At 38.9% G+C, this 23,005-nt stretch overlaps 2 protein-coding genes across 3 annotated transcripts in view; both read right to left on the bottom strand.

The window, feature by feature from the left end:
- Positions 1-17,927, bottom strand: part of sas (stranded at second) — a 60,340-nt gene extending 42,413 nt beyond the window's left edge. For both annotated transcript variants that reach the window (XM_065223325.1, XM_065223326.1), the window contains exons 1-2: positions 17,198-17,927; positions 1,923-2,740 (exon numbers count right to left, since the gene is read on the bottom strand). In XM_065223325.1, coding sequence (XP_065079397.1) covers positions 1,923-2,740; positions 17,198-17,294 — 915 coding nt within the window. In that variant the 5' untranslated portion in view covers positions 17,295-17,927. The remainder of the gene's footprint in view (positions 1-1,922; positions 2,741-17,197) is intronic.
- The window catches only part of LOC135702299 (uncharacterized), a 175,480-nt gene that overhangs the window by 109,506 nt on the left and 42,969 nt on the right, over positions 1-23,005 (bottom strand). The window lies entirely within an intron of this gene.

Here is a 23,005-nt window from a genome sequence, read left to right as displayed (position 1 = left end):
AAGGCCGTCAAACGGTTGTTCAACTGGAGGAGCGCATTGTTGCAAAACTGCAGAGCAAATAATTTACCTTTTTTTAAATCGCGCACAGTACCGCACTAGCCTACTAAATTAATTCAATAGTAACTACACCTAATCAAAAGGAATTAACGAACAATTAATTACACTGAACTTAAAGACACTTCTCACATTTAAATATACCTCTACAAACACACCGCGAACTATACCAAAAAACTTCACAGTCCTGCCTCTTCCACGGGTTGGATTAAAGTGGACGAGAAAGAACTTGGGATTCTTCAGAAAGGCCGCTAAAACAATTCTTGGCCTTCGTTCCGAAAACCGAAAAAAAAAACGATCTTATCAAAAGGCTATATCCGATTACCTTCCGATTCGATCAGAGATACTATCTCTTTTCCTCTCAAGTATCCCATATCTGTCTATCTCATTCCAATCTTTAACTTACAGTGTTTTTCTTATTATTAAATTTCCGATGACAAGCAATCCTACTGGGAGATTATACTCAATCCCACGGATCAAATTTCAAATGAGGAAACTTACGCACCATTTCAAATGAGAAAACTTAGCATTTGAACTTCATGCTACATTAATTTAATATCTAGTCAGAATACCGCTACAAGCTGATCTGGCAATAGCAGAGTAGCAACCGTGGGCGGTCAATCATGCTCATGCTCAGTATTTTACGATTCTATCTGTGCATTGTTATACGACTTCTGGTTGTCTGGGTTTGTGAGTTTACGAAATATCAAACCTGATTAGTCAACGTAACAATATCTGAAATTTCAACTCGAATGTTAAATCTGTGATGTTATACGACAGTGAGACATGGAATTAGTGGAGAACACTGCACAGCTGCAGGTTTTCATCAACCGTTGTCTGCGGTTCATAATTCGTGCATGGCGGCTCCACAACTGGAACTCAAATGCGGAGCTCTATCATCGATGACATAAGCCGATATCAACTGAAATTCTGGGACGTAAGTAGAAATTGTTTGGCCACACACTACGAGGGAGTGGAAACTAAATCTGCAAGCAGAACATCGCAGCAGTGGCAGACCCCGCCAGACACGAATATTTAACAATTCGATAGGAATTTATCCTGGGCCCAGGTTAAAGCAAAAGCAAGCAGCCTCCCAGGATGGAAATCTTTCATGTTGGACCTTTGCAGCACTGATGGTGCCCAGGATACATGAAAAAAGACTCATTTGGGATTCGAATGCTTTTACTTAGGCCTAATAGGGTCACAATTCAAATGTAAGACCATAGTGACTCATCCGGTATCAGCCCTTTTTGTAGTTTAAAATGTGCGTCTATTTATAATCACCATTTAAGAGCGTTATGCACGTTTAACATATTTATCGATCCATGCAACTTGAGGAATAAGGAAATACTGTTACTCAAAAACTTACTTAAGAACTAATAGGAAGAGTAAGCCGTTTTGTAAAATTATCGATTATCTTTTCAAACACTCGTTGCACTTAACTGCTAAACCCGTCCCGTTCGTCGATTTGTATGCATTTACTTATATGTTTTACTAGAATTGAGTTGTTTCAATAACCGTTCAATTTTCCCATCCTGTGTTAGCGTTTTATTGCTCACACAAAATACCCATTTGGCTTCCTACTGCTGCGGAGTAATAAAAAAACCGACTAGAACCGTCCCATGGTTCACGTGGGTAGTTGCTAAGCAATCACAACCGGAGCGAATTCCACGGGTACCCATCTGGAAAGGCATGAAACCGCATTTTACAGGCAATTAATTTCATTTCCCTCAACAATCATCGTAAACGGTGCCAACCTCACCATACACTTCCACTACTGGCCCACATTTTCACGGCACACCTGCCCACATGTGGCTGCAGCCACAAAAATCCATCGTTAGAGAGACAATCCAAGCAACGATAATTACCTTGTACTCGACGCCATTGTAGATGCACTCATCGACGACCATCATGTGTTTCATGGTCTTGTTGTGGTCCATCTGCTCATTGCCCTTTTGCCCAGCCTCCTCTTCCTCGTCATCTTCCATGCTGATATCGGAAAGTTCCGGCAGTTCGATGTGGTGTTGCTTTTTCTCATGACCCATCGTCGTTGCCGGTGTTTCAGTCGTTGGGCCTTTGGTGGTCATCCCGGTGGTTGCCAGGTCGGGGGCTGTAACGAAATTGATTGGCCCATCGGCAGAGCCAAAGTTAATGGCACGACCGCGAGGAGTCACCTCGTCCGATGATGATCTCATGTCACTCATTTTAAGCAACTCTTCCGACGAGCTTTCACCGACCGGAACAAAGTGATCCAATATGGAAGGCGGATTGGCCGGATTTCGATCGTTGTTGACCTCTTCGGGTGTCTTCACATGCAGCAGAACCGGTTTCTGCTGGGTTGATGTTGATGATTCTTCGATCGAGGTCACACCGGATTCAGTGCCAGCGTGCTTGGTAGCAACATCGGATTCGGTGCTTACCTCATTGGTGACGGGATCAGACGAGATCAAGTGGGAAGTTGTTGTTTCCATCAGTGATGGCTCTGGGGCATAGTCGGATGCAACAGTACTGCTGCTATCGGGATTTATTGTGCTTTCCGCGTTTTCTTTGGCTAACGATTCATTTTGGCTCACGTTGTCTTTGCTTAATGGTAGAACACCTAACGGTATCGTGGTCGAGGAGGAACTTTCTGCTTCTATGGCATTGTTTGGCATTGTGCTGGATACGGCGGTTGTCGTCGAGACATCTGGAAAAGAGAAAGAAGGTTGGGCTCATTAGAATTTTTATGTCGATCAAACGGTTTATTCACGTGAGCGAAAAGCCTAATCAAGCTAAGCCTTCGGTCAATCCGTTCACATTGTATGTGGCGCTGCGCTGGTGATAGACGGTACGTTCCATCACGTTTGTCTTGTATTAACGTTGTACTACAAACACATATTCATGTGTATACTGAGAAAAGAGCGGTTGTTGAACACATTGCCTAGAAGGAGTCGAAAGTAGAGCGTTAAAGTGAAACAAACCTTGCTATGGTGGAGGCGCTTGTTGGAAAATCCGTGATGGTGTGTATATCCAATTACGGCATCTAATCCGTGGCTGTGCGTGCAAAGCGCTGAATGGTAGTGAAATATCTCAGCATACCAAGCTGCATATAGCTAGTCAATTTGAATACGGGTTAATTTGTTGTACGTACATAGAAAAGCTATTTCTCGGTAAGGGGACGTTTTGAGACCATTCTCAACCTGGTCATGTTTAATGTCTATGTGTTTAATGTCTATGTGTTTTACCTTACTAATACATTAGGAAAAAAATACACAGTGTTTCCAGGCTAAAAATGACCCCAATGCACTAGGAAGGTTAAATCGTGTTTTCCATTCAACAACACTTTTAAGCAGGGCATAACAAACAGTGGACACATTGACAATATACCAAGTAACATTGCAAGCTTTATTGATGTTTTATAGCATTCTACAAGTCTAAATCATGGTCTACAGAACCCTCATAAAACCAAAATTGTTACTTGGGATATGCCCTACGCATCTCCTTTTTTAAAGTTAAAGTTCAATAACAGCCAAGTCATCGAATGATAAACATCATTTTTAAAGTTAACAGAGTAACGAACCTATAATGAAGTGATTTAGACTACGGCTCTGATGTGTGGTCAATATTGATGTCATTGCTTTGTTTTGTTGCTAAGAAATCCTATTTTAACTGACAAAGGGGAGCGGAGGGTGTTTTATATCTTCGAAGGACATAAATAGCGAGTACTTTCAATTATAATCGGTTCCTTGCGATGAGAGCAAGAATGACAATTGTATCAAAACCGAATACTTCATCATTTCTCAATAGTGATGGAGTAATACGACATGCATTAAACTAAGGACACGGAATATACCACCATATTTTTTTTCGATAACTTGGACAATTTCCTAAAAGTCATCCATACAACACATTTTTGTAGGAGTTGTCATTTTTCCATAATATTTTTTTGAAAAAAAATCGGCTGAAAAGTTTGGCCCTTCTCAAATGTTAGTCTAGATAAATTTTGGAAAAACTAAGTATGCAAAGTGGCATATTTAGTCAAGGTCCACACATCCAGAAAGTTTCATTGAAATCTGAGAGGGTGCTGCCAGCTCCGACTACGATTTGGCGCGAAATGCGTCAGCTGTATCTGCAGCTTTTTTCAGCTACTTTACAGCACAACGCTGGAAAAGTTGGCTTATAAAGCGGAAAATGTTAGTTGGGTTAATCGTTGTTCAGCTTTAAAACTTTTAAATATGGTGATTTTAATCAGCCGAAAGCTTAACAGTGACATAAATTTTAAGCATTTTAAGGCATTAAATAACAGTATTTTTCAACCCGTGTGCAGTCTTCTAGTTTTAGTTAAAACATTTCATGGTTGATAAATTGGCTTTAAATGTTTATATTGTTGTAATGTGTCAAAAAATGACCGTTGCATTTCGGGATTTAAACCGGCAATCACTGATTAGCAGGCGTCAACCATATTTACTGGACCACTTAAGCATATATGTTGCATTAGGTATGATCATTTCAGTTTAATAATAGGAACCGGAAGATTGGTGACAAATGGTGACAGTAAAACATTCCTCTCAAATTCAAGTGCAGTAAACAAATGCGCCATTTATTTCGATGGTCATTTGAATGCTTTTTAAGTGTCATAATTGGATTATATTTTTGGAATGTGGTTTGAAAATGCAGTGCACATCTAATCGAGATGCAGTGCACATCTTAACAATTCAAAACACATGGATACGTCGTCGCAGTCCACTTCTACCTGGATATATTTCTTGTCTCGCTGCTTGGGATTAGAAACGGTGCGAGTAAATTTAGAAAAGGATTAAATCATGGAAAAGCACCGCTAGACACTGACGACATTTAACAATATTGTGCAATAGATTCATCAGGCTATCAAAATATGTGTAGCGCATTGCTGATTTGTGGAGTAGTTTTAAGCTTAAATAAGTATTGTTCAGTCTATAGTTCAGCTAATTTGTTGAGGTTAAGTTATGGGGATAAAATTCGCTTTATGCATTACTAATCAGCAATATATTCAGCATGGTTTCAAACATATGTGTGCACCTTAAATCAATCACTAACCAGCTTCTGTTCTTCAGCTTGAATTATTTATTGGGTGATTACAAGCTTTCTGGAATGATTCCGTACTTACCGAAGTGATTCCAAACTTTTCTGAAGGTATTCAGTACTTTGTGAAGGGATTCAAACTTTTTGATATGGTGCAGTACTTTCCGAAAAGTTTGCCACTTTTTCTGAAGCAATTCAGTACTTCCGAAGTGATTCCAAAAATTCCTAAAGTGATTAAGTATGTGCCGAAGTAATTCCGAGCATTTTTGAAGTGATTCAGGGCATTACAAAGTGGTTACAATTTTAAGAAGTGATTCCGGCCTTGTGGAAGTCATTACAAAATTCCTGGAATGATTCATTCCTTTTCGCAGTGAATCCAAATTTTTTGGAGGGTTTCAGTACTTTGCAAAGTGATTCTAAACCCTTCTGAAGTGATTCAATTAATTCTGAAATAATTTTAATCTTTTCCGAAGTGATTTAGTACCTCCCGAAGTGAATCCGAACATTACTAAAGTCAGAGTTGGTTGGAAATGCTAACATGAAGCTTTAGTGTGATGATTTATTAGCTAGAGAATGATCTTTAGAAGAGTGTAGGTGGATAGTTCCGTTAGAGTACGGCAGTATGAAAATTGAATAGAAGTTGAAAATGAGCGAAGGGCCATTAAAGCGACAGTTTTCAAGATAGACGCACATTTTGCCTAGCCCGTACGATGTACGCGGGGACTTGAAGTATGTCTCCAAGTCCACAGGCAAAAATGTGCGTCCCTCTTGTTGCTCATAAACTGACTGCGGCTGTGGCACGTCTATCTTGAAAACTGTCGCTTTAATGGCCCTTCGCTCATTTTCAACTTCTATTCAATTTTCATACTGCCGTACTCTAACGGAACTATCCACCTACACTCTTCTAAAGATCATTCTCTAGCTAATAAATCATCACACTAAAGCTTCATGTTAGCATTTCCAACCAACTCTGAAAATCGTTAACTTCGCGTATGAAGTAACATAAAAAACACTTTGAATATTACTAAAGTGATCCAGTGCTTTCTAGTGATTTCAAACTTTTCGGAACTGATTCAGAATCTTCATAAGTGATTCCCGATAATCCCCAAGTAACATTGCAAGTTTTATCGCGGTTTTAAGCCATGCTACAAATCTAATTCATAGTCTACAGAACCCTCATAGAACCCTAATTGTAACATGGGTCCGGCAATGATTTTTTCGGATGAGCGGAGGGATACTGTACATGCCGAAGTGATTCAATATTTTCCGAAGTGAATGAAAGCATATATGAAGTGATTCAGCATTTTCTGAAGTGATTTCAATCTTTTCATAAGTTATTAAGTATTTGTGGTAATCCAGTCCGTTTCGAAGTGATTCTGAACATTCCTAAAGTGATTCAGTATTTTCCGAAGTGATTCAGTATTTTCCGAAGTGATTCTGAACGTTTCTGAAGTGATTTTTTTCGGTCGATCTTGTTTTCCGTACTGAGTGCCAATGCTACTGACGCCAGGAAAGAAGCTTCCACACCAGGACCCTACCTATCGACCCAACAACTCATGAACCGGGGACCAACGGCTTTACTTTCCTTCCGAAGGAAGGCGTGATAAGAGATATTATGCCTCAGAAAATCCCGGCGGAGCCGACTGGGATATAACTCAGGTCTTTTGAGATGAGAGGCAATCACGCTAACCACTACACTACCGGCACCGCGGTTTCTGAAATGATGAACTACTTTCCGAAGTGATTCAATATTTTTTAAAGTGATTTAGTACTTTCAGAAGTGGTTCTAAAGTGATACTTTCCGAAGTGATTTCGAACTATACTCAAGTGATTCAGCTCTTTTTGAAGTGATTTCAAACTTTTCTGATGTGATTCAAAATTTTCCTAAAGTGGTTATGTACTTTCCGATGTGATTCAAAACACTTCTGAAGTGACTCACTGCTTTCCGAAGTAATTCCAAGCACATTGACCCATTTTCTTTGAGTGATGCTAAACTTTTCAAGATGATGCAATATTCAAATGAGTGTTGCAATACTTTTCTATGCGAGTCCATACTTATGACGGGTAGTGTATTTATACATTCGTACACGGGAAACAAAAAAGTATCCAACATTACAATTAAGCTAAAAAAGAAAACTCAATTTTGAGCAATTTTGATCAAGAATTTATGGAGTGGAAATTACCTAACCATAAATCGAATGAAATAGGTAAAATAGGTAAAGGTAACCCAATGTTGAAAAACATTTTGTTGAATTTTCCTGTCTTTAGAATGGAAATCAACAATTTTATGGCTACCAGCATCCAACCGGCTTTCGTAACAATTTTTCTTGTCATTGTGTGCCAGGCACTAAACGCCCAAACGCAATGTGGGCAGAAGCGGAACGGAAACGGAAAGTTTGAAAGTGTTGTCACCAATGACATCAAGATGCCTATCACGCTCGTTTGAGGGAACTCAAAAGTGAGTTGGAGTAACTCATTTTTATATCTTCCTTTGAAACGTGGTTTGGATTTATAAATTTGAGTAAAATCAACTCAACAAAACATAAATAAGTATGGATCTCAATTACGAGTTTTCAGCTTGTTTATTGACTCAAAAAAAAAACAATAATTTAAAATTTGGAAAGAAATCTTGCGAACGTGGAGCTCGGTTAATGCGAAAACGTTCTAAGATAATCATCATAAATTCGCTAAGGTTCATAATGGTATGTACACATTCTCGCTGCATTTGTAATGCACACTAATATAATCCCACTCAAATGTCAGAATACATCCGGGCATTACATTAATGACAAGATGCCAGTTCGTGGAAACCACCGCAGGTTAAAATTCGTCGATGGACGAAGCACGAGCCATTCAATACCGCTTCTATTGGGTATCTGTAAGAAATAGTCAGATATTTAATGCATTTGTGAAATCTATGCATCATTTACTATACGGCATTTCAGCCTTCAGAAAATGCATTGATGGACCACATGACCTCACGTAATAGTGTCCTTCCCTACTTCGTATCGTATGCATTGCCAATCCTATCAGTGCTGGAAAGCTTTAATTGGTGATTATCAATCAAGTTTACGTGGAAGCGAAATCGTCCATTCACGCCATCGATGTTTTATTTAATAGTTTTCCGGGCTTCGGAATTAATGTTCCTACTGGACTTATTATGTTGATCGATTTTCTTGTGCCATCGTTCTCTACAAGACACTAAATCACAGTACACCAATGACGGTCAACAGACTCGCCGCCCCATTCAATGAAGCAGCACATGCTAAAGATCATGAATGAGATTTTTTGTTTGTTTCTGTGACCTGTTACATTACGTTACTTACATGAGCATGGTATGAAATAGAGTCACTTGATCCTTTTTATTTTAACAGGGTGTTTTTCGTTTTGACATTATTTCTACATATTTTCTGATTTTTCACCATTTTTACTATACACTCTTGATCTTATGGAATTGAGTAAAAATTACTCGAACATAAAGAAATGCCTGTTTCACTCAAAATTGAGTTCTGCCTACACGGTAACCGCAAAATACCCAATAATGACTACAAAGTAAACATTTTCGAGGGGAACTGGGACTACCCATTAAATGAGTAAAATTTTACCCACTTAAGAGTAATTACAACTACTAAAATAAGTAGTAAGTATTTATTTGTGAGTATCAAATACTCATAAATGGGTTTTTTTTTTACTCGAAAATTTAGAGTACTCTCGAACGAGCAACCAATGTCGATTTGGTTCTAATCTGAGGGAGAGTCGCGAAGAGAGAAAAATGGAACGTCAAATGCAGCCAGCTGCTGTCACGAACTGTCATTGGGAACCAAGCAATTTTATGATGCTTTTCTTACAGTTCAACAAGAATACACAAGATGGTAGTGAAATCTTGCGTAAAGCAATTTTTGACAGTCTGTTGATTCCAGCTATTTTATTCAATGGGACACCGTGTCTTTTTTAATTCATTCAAAATACACACAAATCAAGGTTTGTTCAAAACATCTAATGGCATAATAAAATACCAAACAGAAAAGAACAGTTTCTCACTGCACACAGTACAATCTCAAACAATCACTACACGCTCAAAGCAAAACACGCTATTTTACTACGCCTGTTTTGATTTGATTTCAATTGCACTAATTTTAATGACAAAAAGAACAAGTCAAGAGCAAATTTTCATTATGTCGTAAGTAACATTCGCACCAATCCGAGAAAAATAAAGTTTTGTTTTGATGACCGAAAAGTTATTCCTATTTCCAAGTAAACACATATAATCTCATAGTGATAGCAATGTTTAACATATTTAGCAGGGTTTTAATCATACAAATGCAAATCGCTAGCTTTCATGCTAAAAAATACTGGTTTTTTAGTCAAAAGTTATTATACGTCGTTTGGTGGCCCCTATTGTTACTTAAGTCAAAGTGTATTTACCAGGATATTCGGGAGAATTATCAATTACGTCTCCTTACGTGCAGCCCATTCATCATTTTAGGACCACCGAAATCATCTTAGCAACAAACAGTTCGATTTATTCACTTTAATAATGAGAAAGCGAAACGACGAACGTACACTTTTCACGGGTTTCTCAGCGCTGTTACTTAAGTCAAACGGCATCTCCATAGAAATTGGGTGACTTAAGTAACATCGAAAACTATTTTGATCGGAAGGTGATTACTAGGGACAGTGGAAATTCGCGATTTCGCGGAAGCCGCGAATTCCGCGAAATTTGGCATCGTCCGCGAAATTTAGAAAAACCCGCGAAATGCCGCGAAATGCCGCGAAATGCCGCGAAATTCATGAAAAAAACTAACACTGCATGTCGACCTTGAAATATTTCGTTTTGTTTTTATGCGACTTGCATGCAATACCCATGGGGTTTCATTCTTTCGACGAGTTTCCACATTTGTGCCAATCCCCCTTTTTGACGTTTGATTGTCCTTCTCTATCTAGCACACGGGGATGCATGATTTCGTAGTTTTCTCACTATTTTTTCCATCCTTCTTGCATTTTTTCATGTGTGCGTCATTAAACGTCAAAAAGCTCTGCTTAGGAAATTCCGCTCGGTGCTGAGCTCGCTGTTTATCGCGCTATTTTGTCCGGAAACAATTGGTACAAAGTGAATTTGTGATTGCGTTTCGACGTGTTGTGATAGAATCATGAAGAAAGCTGTGAACATATCGTGCCAAGACCGTGTTAAACAATACCCGCAGGGAGTTTTACATGCGGATGCCGGACAACTGTTTTGTTCCTGCTGCAACGTGACCCTGGACAACTCGAGGAAAAACTCAATCGACAAGCACCTGAAATCACAACAGCACTTGCAAAAGCTAAAATTGCAACAGGACGAGGCTGCGCAAAAAGAAAAAAAAACAAGCGAGTATTGTCGGAGCATTTCAGCGTCAAACGATCTCCAGAGATGCGCGAAACGTGGCACACTTCGAGTTGGTAGAGGCTTTCTGTGCCGCGAATGTACCGTTACATAAATTGGACCATCCTAAACTGCGTGAGTATCTCCAATCGAGTGTTAAAAATCTGGGACAACTACAACTATTCGATCAGAACCAAAAAGAACTTGAAGCTAGAGTTAGAACAACCGGTGAACACTCGTGTTTATTTCAGTTACCATGGAGACGTAATTTGTGATTAGCCCCAGTCCCTTTCAAATTGTATCATTATTTATGAACGGCCTTATATTTGAAATGACGTTTCACATTCATCTAGTGATGTCCATTTTTCATTCGAATAATCGTTTAATCGATTAACGAACCGAAAAGTAAACTATTTATAATCGGTTAGATCATGCCGATATAAGCATTAACATCTCCACAGGATCATCACCGATCGTTTCAAACATGTGCTGCACTCTCATTGGTGGAAAAATGGCAGCACAGTGAACAAAAAATAATCGATTAGTTGTTAATCGAGTAATTAAAAAATGGGACATCTCTGATTTTGGTGTGATTGTTTTGATAAAAATGAGCGCAAAATTTTATCTCTTCCGAGGGGGCAGCAAAACCACAAAATTACCATGAATACGGGGGGTTCTCATTGGATGAAAGGGACCGTGAAAGAAGACACTAAAATAGAAAGTTTTTCTTCCGACAGTTTCATCTTAGTATTCATCTTTGGTTAAAACCTCAACCTCGATTGCAATCATAACAGATGAAGCCAGTGATTCACAGGATCGTTTTGTTCTACATGTAATATTTGTTCTTCCTGTTACGACCTCTGAACAGGAGAAGATGGAAGCTGTAACAGCTGATATTATTTACTTGGAACATGTCAATGCTACAACTGTGTCCCAAAGTATAATAAAAACATTGGCTAAATATGGTGTTAATTTTGATGCTGTTACAGCCTTTGTGACGGATAACGCCACTTACATGACTAAAGCTTTCGAGAATCTAAAAGGACTACTTCCGTGTTGCATTCACATGACGTGCAATGCACATATTTTGGGGTTGATCGGTGAAGTGTGGAGGAAGAAGTTCCCTAGCGTTGATCGTTTAGTGGCAGGCTTCAAGTCCATTTTTACTCATTCTACCTCGAGAAAGCAACGTTTTAAGGAGTTGATGGCTGAACTTACCGGGGTTGAGAAGGACAAAGTACCGTTACCTCCCGTTCCAGTCATTACGAGATGGAATAGTTGGCTGAATGCTGTCGCCTACCATGCTGAGCATGTGAATCACTACCAAAATTTCATCGGCAACGAACTTGAAATATCAGCAGCAACAAATGCGTTGAATGAGCTACATGAATTGCTTCAGGACCGAAAACTGAGAGAGAAAATACTTGGTTGAGCTTTTGACCTGGTTTGAAAGCCGCCATGTTCTGATACATTTAGAGTACAATAAAATCATGGACTTGCTAGCAGGTACATTCATGGAGTACTTTTTCAAAAAAATCCACTGATCATTTTTTTCTTACAGTATTTTCAGACAAATCTGAAGAAAAGTCTGTACCTCGATGGCAGCGGGAAGCCTTTGCAGATGCATCGAATAAGATGAAACAGTACTATCACACACCCACAGCCACAACGCGATTCTGTCAACCTGGTTTGAAGTTTCTTCGGGCGGTTCGACTACTGGATCCCCATCAAGCGAAGTTTTTGTCTATTGATGACCTGTACGACGGGATTCCAGAGTGCACAACCAGAAAATTGACCTTGCAAGATGAACTGACAGCATACAAGCAAGCAGTACTGGAAATATGTGACAGTGTGAAACCATTGACGTTTTGGTTTTCGAATCGTAATCGTTTTCCTGAGCTTTTCAGAATAGCGATAAAGTACCTGTCAATCCCTGGAAACTTGGTTGATGCAGAACGGAGCGTAAGTCAGTACAATTTAATTAATACTTGTAGACGACAGAATATGACCGAAGATAATTTGACAAATCATGTACTTTTGGTTAATAATGCAAAGAAAGCATAAAATGTACCGTTGAATAACTGTATTTTAGTTCAATAAAGACTCATTGGTTGTTTTAGCAAAGAAAATTTCACTTTTCTACGGTATATTGAAAGAAAAAAATCAACCGCGAAATTGCCGCGAAATTTCCACTTTTTCTCATTTATCGACCGCGAAATTTTGGATTTTTGACCGCGAATTTCCACTGTCCCTAGTGATTACGTCAAAAAGCAATTTGACTGGTAAATAAATTTAAAAATGGGATTCGATCCTATATTCGGACAGTATATAGTGTAATAGCAGGAGAATCGATTGACACTGATAGCTCGACTTTGTTTACCTTTGTTACATTCGACGTAATGAAAATTTGCTCTTGAAGTATTCAATGATTTCCGTGTGTGCTATCTGCTTCTCGCTCCCAGGTTCTTAATCAGATCAAACTTTTCCGCTTCCACTGTAATTGCGCTTGGGCCTAAATGAATACTAATGGGGAGGACGGCTTTAATGCGAGTGTCTCTTTAGCTGAGAGTTACTCAGAGTAACTCTGATTTGCTCTGATCTGCATCGGAAAAAATAAAGAACAATGCGAGATATGCTGCGTAACATTTGAAGAGGGCCTATAATCAAAATGCAAACAAAACTATTTTCGATACCATTCTATAGAGATTAGTGATGTTTTACGCACGCACACTAACGGGCATCTATCGCCATGTAAAGTTGTTTATTATTTTCCTCGATCTCAAAATGTATGTAATACGATCTGTCAAAATGAATTTTGAAAAATGTATTTTCCTCGGATTTTCACTACCACAGTTTCACACAGCGCACCAATACAACCAGGCGTGATAATCTCTATAGCACCGCTTGAAAGCTGCCAATCGTGTAGGAATGTTCCGCATAATCGGTAAAACTCATTATAAATAACTCGGTTTTCAAAACGTACGATCAAAGAAATTTTTCGGATCATTTATTGGCCCGCACGCTAAAACGGGCAACCATGTATTATTTGGGTGTTGTGTGTTGAGATGCAGATATTATTGTCATACTGAACTGTACAAATGCTATCAAAAAACTTAGATTTTCTTATATAGGGATGGAAATTGACAGATTAAAGGGTGATACGGTCAAAATTTGGTCAATATCAACTTGACGTATTTCTTTCAATTTTGCATTTAAAAAACCTGAACACCCCTCATTTTGAAGGTGTGTGTGTGTAGAATGTTGCTCCTATTTTGATTTTGGAATTCACTCTTCAGTTGTCAAAATGCCGTCCAAGCAAGAAGAGCAGCGTATCAAAATTTTGCTCGCGCATCGCGAAAATCCGAGCTACTCGCACGCAAAGTTGGCAAAATCGCTAAAAGTTGCCAAATCAACCGTTACAAATGTAATTAAAGTGTTTGGGGAACGTTTGTCGACAGCCAGGAAGTCTGGATCGGGGGGAAATCGAAAACCGGAAGCCGCTGAGACGACAAAGAGAGTTGCCGGTAGTTTCAAGCGAAACCCTAACCTCTCTCTCCGAGATGCCGCAAATAAGCTGGGTGTATCGTCTAAAACCGTGCATCGAGCCAAAAAACGAGCCGGACTATCGACTTACAAGAAGGTAGTGACTCCAAATCGCGATGATAAACAAAATACGACGGCCAAAGCGCGATCCCGGAGGCTGTACACGACGATGCTGACGAAGTTTGACTGCGTGGTAATGGACGACGAAACCTACGTCAAAGCCGACTACAAGCAGCTTCCGGGACAGGAGTTTTATACGGCAAAAGGAAGGGGAAAGGTAGCAGATGTTTTCAAGCACATGAAACTGTCAAAGTTCGCAAAGAAATATCTGGTTTGGCAAGCCATCTGTACCTGTGGCTTGAAAAGCAGCATTTTCATAGCTTCCGGGACTGTCAACCAAGAAATTTACGTGAAAGAGTGTTTGAATAAACGTCTGCTGCCTTTCCTGAAGAAACACGGTTGTTCCGTACTGTTTTGGCCGGATTTGGCATCTTGCCATTACGGTAAAAAGGCCATGGAGTGGTACGCCGCCAACAACGTGCAGGTGGTTCCCAAGGACAAGAACCCTCCCAACACGCCAGAGCTCCGCCCAATTGAGAAATACTGGGCTATTGTCAAGCGGAACCTAAAGAAGACCAAAAAAACTTCTAAGGGCGAGCAGCAGTTCAAGGCAAACTGGCTTTCTGCGGCGAAGAAGGTGGACAAGGTGGCTGTACAAAATCTGATGGCAGGGGTCAAGCGTAAGGCCCGGCAATTCGGATTTGGAAAAGCGGAAGCCTAACTGAATATTTTTCCTGAATTTTATACTAATTGAACTTGAAAAAGAAATTTAATTTGATATTTTAAATAAACGATTTCACCGATTTACACGCGTTTTCCCTTGACCAAATTTTGACCGTATCACCCTTTATTTGCAATCCATTTTATGGTTTGCTTATTTTTTGGTTGTAGACCCTTTAAAATGTTACGCGGAACAGGAATTCAAATGATTAAAAAGGCCGAGAAAAAGGCAGACATTATTTACCATCCATTGTATAGTTTGTTTACATTTTAGTTGTAGGCTCTTTTCAAATGTGAACCTCTCGGGGTCTTCATAGAAACTGCCGTAAAAATCTGATATTTTCAGGGATCCATTAGAGTTTTGGACCAGTCTGGAAATTTTTGTGGAAGCACATCACGTTGTTGTTCAATGCTGGATTGAATTGCAGTCAGCTCTTGGAAGTGAATGATGTTTTGAAAATGCAGACCTACATCTCCAACTTTTTGCTGCGTTAGATGCCAAAATATATTCTTGATAGAAATATTTATATGTATCAATAACTTTTCAAAAGCCCTAGACTGTCCTTTTTCCGGCTTGCTTGGAGCTGCAACCTGAGTGTGACTCCGTTGATGAGGAAACATTATTCTGCATCTCGATGTTTGATTCGGATTTAAGTATTCAAGACAGTTAAAATTAACAACAGTGAAATATAAGTCTTCTGCTGCTGTTCATCATTTTCAAAACAAAAGAGGTTAAATATCTAGCTGAAGATTTCAAAAAGTTTTAAACGAAGCTTAAACTCGAATTGTTCTGAAGAAATAAATAAGACCATCTGCAAAAATCCACTAGCAATGAGAGAAAGATTCGCTCAGAGAGCAAGAGAGTTTCTCAGAGTAACTCTAGATTGCTCTAAATTTTTCATAAGTCAACACAATTTACAAATATGTAAGTTTTAAACAAATACGGAGAGTACTATATCAATCGATAGTGCAAAATATTAAGTTTTGACCTTAACAATGATTAATAGCAAATAAACTTAAATTTGAGTTCATCTATTATTGCTCAATAAATGAGTAAATTTGAACCAACGCCACTATGGCGGACCTCAAATGATACGTTATCAACGTAAAGTTTTTTTTTAAAACCTAATCTTGAATATTTTTACCTTACACTGTACATTACAATTATGGACGCTCGTGAAAGGGGGCGCATGAATTTCAGGTGGTTGAAGGGCACACATATGAAAATTCATCGAGTAACCAGCTCTCAATTTACTATGACAGCACTGTTTAGAATCGTTTGAGCACTGGAGAGCAAAAAATTTAAAATTTGCTTTGCTCTAGTGAGCACTTTTATGCTTCTTTCCGTACGCCAAATATGAAGCTTCTACTATTGCTTTAAAGCTGCACCTTTAAATAGTGATTTATTGTGACCAAACGTCAAATGAACTATTGATGTTATAGCAGGTATTTCAAATACTAATTTATTATCATATTTAAATTAAACTTATGATTTCGTGCTGGCATAACAAGTGATAGTGAGATAAGTACCGAAGCCCCTGTCCGACTCTTTCTACACTCAATCCGCAGCTTCATTGATCGAGCAATTTCCAACGAACGTGTTTGAGAACCCTTGGTCACGTGCTAGTCGGTACCGACGACTCTCATCAGCATAAAGATTCAGTGGAAGTCGAAACGACTGACTTTTTCATGAAAGCATTCATACAAAAAATGACTCGTCTCGACTTCCTCAACGAGAACCCCAGAAGAAACCGACGAAGCACCAAGAAGGAAATCAACTCATTTTCGATCCTGGTCGACACCATGCGGATACCTAAAATCGAACCAGTCAATTGCGTTTTAATAGATGAGAACAATTTGACGGTAGTGGTAGTGGTGGTGGTATGGAAAAAAAGCAGACGCTGATGTTTTTGTTTGTTTGTTCGTTATTGACTCGCACGAGATTGATCCGTTCCATACGCGGTTTGAAGAGAGAAATCTTCATCAACATTTCAAAAGAGCGAAACTACGTTTGTAAACAATGGCTTTAGCCATCGATTTCTCGGGAATAATAGCATCAAGTAGAGGAACGGTTCCAGCTGGTATGGTTAGTTAGCAGGAGTGAGATAAATCGGTGCGTTTACAAAATCAATTTCGCCCTAATGAAATGTTGGCATCGAAAAATCGAATCTAGGGAGAAAGACAAAAAAACAGGTTTCTGCTGTTCAGACGTGTTTAAGTCTTTCAGATGTTTTAGCGTTGAATGGCATTCAACCGGTTAGGTTCGTATTTCGTTTCGAATGATGGGAAGCCTGGGTCACCTTCGATTATTCATCAAGCGAGAATTGTGTACGGATTAATCTTAATTATAATTTGAATTTTCGTGGGTTGTTTTTATTTTACTTAAAAGAAAACTTATCAATAAGTATAGCATCATACCTTCTCCACTGCTCTGCGCCGCACAAACTGCAATCACCAAGCACTGTAATACAATCAGCTCAATCAGCCGTATCAATCGGTGGTTTGATTTTCCCATTTTCTCCCGCACTTTTCACTTTCCCGATGCTGAATTGAAACTTAATGTGCCACTCGCAGCACCAGCAGCAGGTTGAAATACTACCCAGTGGTGGGTGTTTCTTCTTCCGGCTCACTCAGAAAGAAGCAATTTAAGAAACAATAACAAAATATCACTAGCAAATCATCTGTGCGATTCCTTCCAATATCTCACTAATTACATACACCCGTGTGGTTTCGGCGGTACGCGCGATCGCGATTCCGATTCCGGCCGCACCCCGTTCGGCCCAATCAAACAACACGCGCCACTGCCAGTGAAAGCTCCTGGTTCGATTTTTTTTCTTTCTCTCTTCAACACCACGACCGCTGGTGATGATGATGTTTATGGTTGTTACGCAACGATGACGGTGGCTCATAAAACATTTTTTCTCTTATTTCTTAACGCAGATGAAATTGATCACATTTCTTTTCAACCCGATCTTTACGACAGGTTGCAGCTATTTCGATCGGATTTGAGTGACACTTTCCAATAAACTTCTTCTGACACCAGCACAAGCTTCTTTGCCCAAACGATTACCGCGCCCACACTTATTTACAGTTGTCCCCTCCCAATGGATGTCCATTCGATGAAGGGGTTTTTTTCCGTCCTTTGATGCAAGCTGAAAGATAGAGTAAAACGAACTGATTAGAATAAAAGTGATATTTTATTGTGCTTTGTTAAAGTTTCCCATCCTGTTATTTGAAATGCTATTTTTTTTTGTTTGTTTACCACCCCATTACTTGTTACTAAATTGGGTAACTAATTTAAGGGAAATGGAAGGTAACTCGCTTTTGTTTGCAGCTGTGAATCATGTAGGATTGTGTATGTGTAGGATTGTTTTACGTAAGATGGGATAATATAGCTTATTATTATTATTTAGCTTTATTTAGGAGGCTTTCAGCCTTAGGCTGGTTCGCCTCCAATAATATAGCTTTTTTTAAGACTCGAAGTAGCTCTGAAAAGCATTTCTCAGACTCATTTTGTTCAGAAAGTAGCAAATCGCAAAATATCGTCCAAAAGTTTGCCATTTACCATTTCTGAACAAACATACTGATCATTTTTTGAATATCTGCAATTCTAAGAATAGCGAATGATGTACGATCCAAGGTTTTCTTATACCCCTGTAACGTACGATTGCTTGTTTTTGAATCGGTTGTGTGAATTTGTTACAGAAAAGAGATCCTTGAAATACTTATGGATATGTGTACGGAAAAGTGACATTTAGGTCAATTTGCACTTTTTTGAATGTTAAAATTCCATTAATGTGTTGACATCACCTATTGACGCTCAAAGACTCGAATTTGTACCATTCAAACGTGCGAAAAAGGCCGTTGCAGCGTTGTATGCGGTCACGGTAGTCAACGCAATTTATGTGATAACCGGCTGCTTTTGCTTCCTAAACTTGCAAAACAAGCTCTCAACATGCAGTAAAGTAATAAAGTAAATAATGTCTCTCATGCTGTGGAATGCTGGAATTCTCTGGAATACTGCACCCGGCTGAGAAATTCATACTCACTGACAGGGCTGTCATCTAATCACTCAATGTGCACAATGTACTGATTTTCTGAAATAAACAAAGTGAGAATCAAGCAAACACAGTCTGCTTGTCTTTCACCCTGCGCAAGTGTAAAGCAGCGGAGGAGAGAAGACAGACACACACCCAGAAATAACGAAAGCTCAATCCAGTCCGCATCGTGCTCTCTTGCCGTGCGGATCTATTTGCTTTTTGCTGAAGGAAGTGTTACTACTACCTAAAGCTACAACAAATTTAAACAGCACTTTTCAGTGCTCAACCTGTAAAAAAAAATTTTCTACCTTGTTCAACTCTTATTCCTCTTCGATCCTTGTTTGGACCCTACCCGAGGTAATCCTTCTTGGATATCGATTTGGAAAATTCCTCTTCGATCCTTCAGATTCTTATAGTAATCTGCTTGGAAGTCGATTTGGATAAAAATTTACTGCCGCCATGGCGCCTAAACGCAAAAGAAAGGGGCAAACTCTTGACCCCCCTTCTGATGAAATTAATTTGAGTAATCAATTTGATTTGCTCACGGATGATGAGAATGATCCATCATCCAAGAAAAATTCTAGTAAACTTTCCCGGCTTAATGCCAAGAAGGAAAAGATTCCCCCTATTGTGATAACCACTACCGATTTCCATGCTCTTCGCATGGAACTTTTGAATTTCGTGAAAGTTAAGTTTTCACTACAAATTGGACGTCGGGGTGAATGCCGTGTATTGGCTGAAACCTTGGACGGATTTAAATGTCTTCTCAAGTATCTTACTGAGAAGAAGCACACATTTTTTACTTACGACACCAAAACTGAACGTGTGTTCAAGGTTGTCATGAAAGGACTGCCCAGTGGTGAATCCCTGGATCAGATCAAAGATGAACTGGCAAAATTACTTGGAGTTGTGCCACTCCAAGTAATCAAAATGAAAATGAAATCCCGTCCTGGCGATTCGCGCAACGGGATTTCTAATGATTTTTATTTAGTTCACTTCAAGTCTAGTGAACTAAACAACCTTAAGGCCTTAGAAAAAGCTAGCCTTATGCTCCATGTCCGAGTGAAGTGGGAACACTTCAGGATGACTGGAGGAAATTTCCAAAACCTCACCCAGTGCCGTAAGTGCCAGGGATGGGGTCACGGAACTAAAAATTGCTACATGCCAGCTAAATGCATGAATTGTGGTGATTCCTCTCACGCAAAGGACGACTGTCCTGTGAAGGAAGATCCTAAGAAATTTAAATGTTCAAATTGTGGTGAAAACCACAAATCCAATTTTTGGGAATGTAAGACTCGCAAAGCGATCCTACAATCTCGTTCTAACCGTCAGGTAGGAAACGCTCCACGTTTCCGACCAGGTACAAATTCCTCTGCTGTTAACAACGGTCAGCGAGGAACAAATTCTACATTCGTACCCGTAGGTACAAATATCTCCCCTGCTTCAAATGTTTCATCTGTACCTACTCCCCTCGCTGCTAACAATGTTCAGCGAGGTAATGGAGCTACCTATGCTGCTATTGCAGCGGGTAGAAATCAAAATACTAACCAACGTACTAACGGAAATTTTGACAATTTTGACTTAGGAAGCATTACTGCCCCTAAAATGGAATTTTTACAGAATTCATTAATTGACATGATTTCTGATATGCTTAAATCTAACTCCATGTTTGATGCTATTCAAACTGGAGTAAAATTTGCAAATAATATTGTCATGACTTTAAAATTCAGTAATGGATTTTAAAGCATTAAATATTGTAAATTGGAATGCTCGATCTCTTAAAGATAATGAAGACGAGCTATTTAATTTTTTAAGAGTTCATAACGTGCATATTGCCGTTATAACTGAAACGTTCCTTAAACCTGACCATAAGGTTAAGAAGGACGCAAATTACTTGATTTATAGAAATGATCGTCTTGATGGACCCTGTGGTGGCGTTGCCATCATTATTCATAGACGAATCAAACATAAAATTCTTTCTTCATTTGAAACCAAAGTTTTTGAAACTTTGGGGGTTTCTGTTGAAACAAAATTTGGACAACTTACGTTTATAGCTGCCTATTTGCCATTCCAATGCGTAGGCCAGCAAAAGAATTTTCTCAAGGGTGACCTCCAGAAACTTACCCGTCATAGGTCTAAATTCTTCATTATTGGTGATTTTAATGCAAAACACCGCTCATGGAATAATGCTCAAAGCAATTCCAATGGTAATATTCTGTTTGATGATTGTTCTGCAGGTTATTACACTATTCAATATCCAAACAGCCCAACATGCTTTTCTTCTGCAAGAAATCCCTCCACTATTGATTTGGTCTTAACTGATTCATGTCAACTTTGTAGCCAACTGGTTACCCATGCTGACTTCGGTTCTGATCACCTTCCAGTAACTTTTGAAATATCCCAAGAAATAATTTGTAATCCCAACAGCTCTACTTTCAATTACCATAGAGCTGATTGGGAGCAGTATCGAACATTTATGGAATATAACTTCGATCCAAACATTCCTTTGCAAACCAAAGATGAAATTAATTATGCTCTTGAATCTCTGACTACTTCTATAGTTGAAGCAAGAGCTGCCTCAGTACCAAAATGCGAGGTTAAATTCGATTCAATTATAATAGACGATGATCTTCAGCTCTTGATCCGTCTTAAAAATGTCCGTAGGAGACAATATCAAAGAACACGCGATCCTGCCATGAAAGTTATCTGGCGGGATTTGCAAAAACAAATTAAAAAGCGATTCTCTGCCCTGAGGAACAAAACTTTTGAAAATAATATTTCTAAATTAGACCCGAGTTCCAAACCCTTTTGGAAACTCACAAAAATTTTGAAAAAACCTCAAAAGCCAATTCCAGCGCTTAAAGAAGGTGGTAAAATTTTGATCACAAATTTGGAAAAAGCTCAGAAACTTGCTAAGCAATTCGAGAGTTCCCATAATTTCAGTTTGGGTCTTACTAGTCCTATTGAGAATCAGGTTGCTCGGGATTTTCTGAATATTTTCTCTCGGGAAAATATTTTTGATGATTCCTGGGGGACTGATTTGGACGAATTAAGGTCTATAACTAAAAAATTTCAAAATATGAAAGCTCCAGGTGATGATGGAATTTTCTATATCCTCATCAAAAAACTCCCAGAGAGTACCTTGTCTTTCTTGGTAAAATTATTTAACAGATGTTTCCATTTGGCATACTTTCCTGATAAATGGAAAAATGCAAAAGTTGTTCCAATTTTGAAGCCGGATAAAAATCCAGCTGAAGCTTCTAGCTACCGTCCAATAAGTTTGCTTTCTTCAATAAGTAAACTTTTTGAAAAGATAATTTTGAATAGAATGATGTTTCACATCAATACGAACTCAATTTTTGCAGATGAGCAGTTTGGATTTCGCCATGGGCATTCAACTACTCATCAACTCTTAAGAGTTACCAATTTAATTCGTTCAAACAAATCTGAAGGCCACTCAACTGGAGTTGCTCTTCTAGACATAGAAAAAGCATTCGACAGTGTTTGGCATGAAGGTTTGATTGCTAAATTGAAAAAGTTTAATTTTCCACTTTACATTATGAAATTAGTTCAAAATTATTTAACTGACAGAACTCTGCAGGTAAATTATCAAAATTCCAAATCTAATCAACTACCTGTTAGAGCAGGAGTTCCTCAGGGTAGCATTCTTGGGCCTATATTGTATAACATTTTCACTTCGGACCTCCCTGATTTGCCTCAGGGTTGCCACAAATCTTTGTTCGCTGATGACACAGGCATTTCCGCTAAAGGAAGAAGTCTTCGTGTTATTTGCAGCAGACTGCAAAAAAGTTTAGATATTTTCTCTTCTTATTTACAAAAATGGAAGATTTCTCCCAACGCTTCCAAAACTCAACTTATAATATTTCCACATAAGCCTAGAGCTTCGTTTTTGAAACCTAGTAGTAGTCACATAGTCACTATGAACGGAGTTCCAATTTCCTGGTCAAACCAAGTGAAATATCTTGGATTAATACTTGACCAAAAATTAACTTTTAAAGATCACATTGAGGGCATTCAAGCCAAATGTAACAAATATATAAAATGTTTGTATCCTCTTATAAACAGGAAATCCAAACTTTGCCTGACGAATAAACTTCTAATATTTAAACAAGTTTTTAGACCGGCCATGCTTTACGCTGTGCCAATATGGTCTAGTTGCTGCACT

Source organism: Ochlerotatus camptorhynchus, unplaced genomic scaffold, assembly GCF_037179485.1.
Source record: "Ochlerotatus camptorhynchus isolate MF236.1 unplaced genomic scaffold, CSIRO-AGI_Acam_v1.1 ptg000191l, whole genome shotgun sequence".
Classification (NCBI taxonomy): Eukaryota; Metazoa; Arthropoda; class Insecta; order Diptera; family Culicidae; genus Ochlerotatus; species Ochlerotatus camptorhynchus.
The sequence above is the reverse complement of the archived record's forward strand: the minus strand, read 5'-3'. Positions and strand labels throughout refer to the sequence as shown.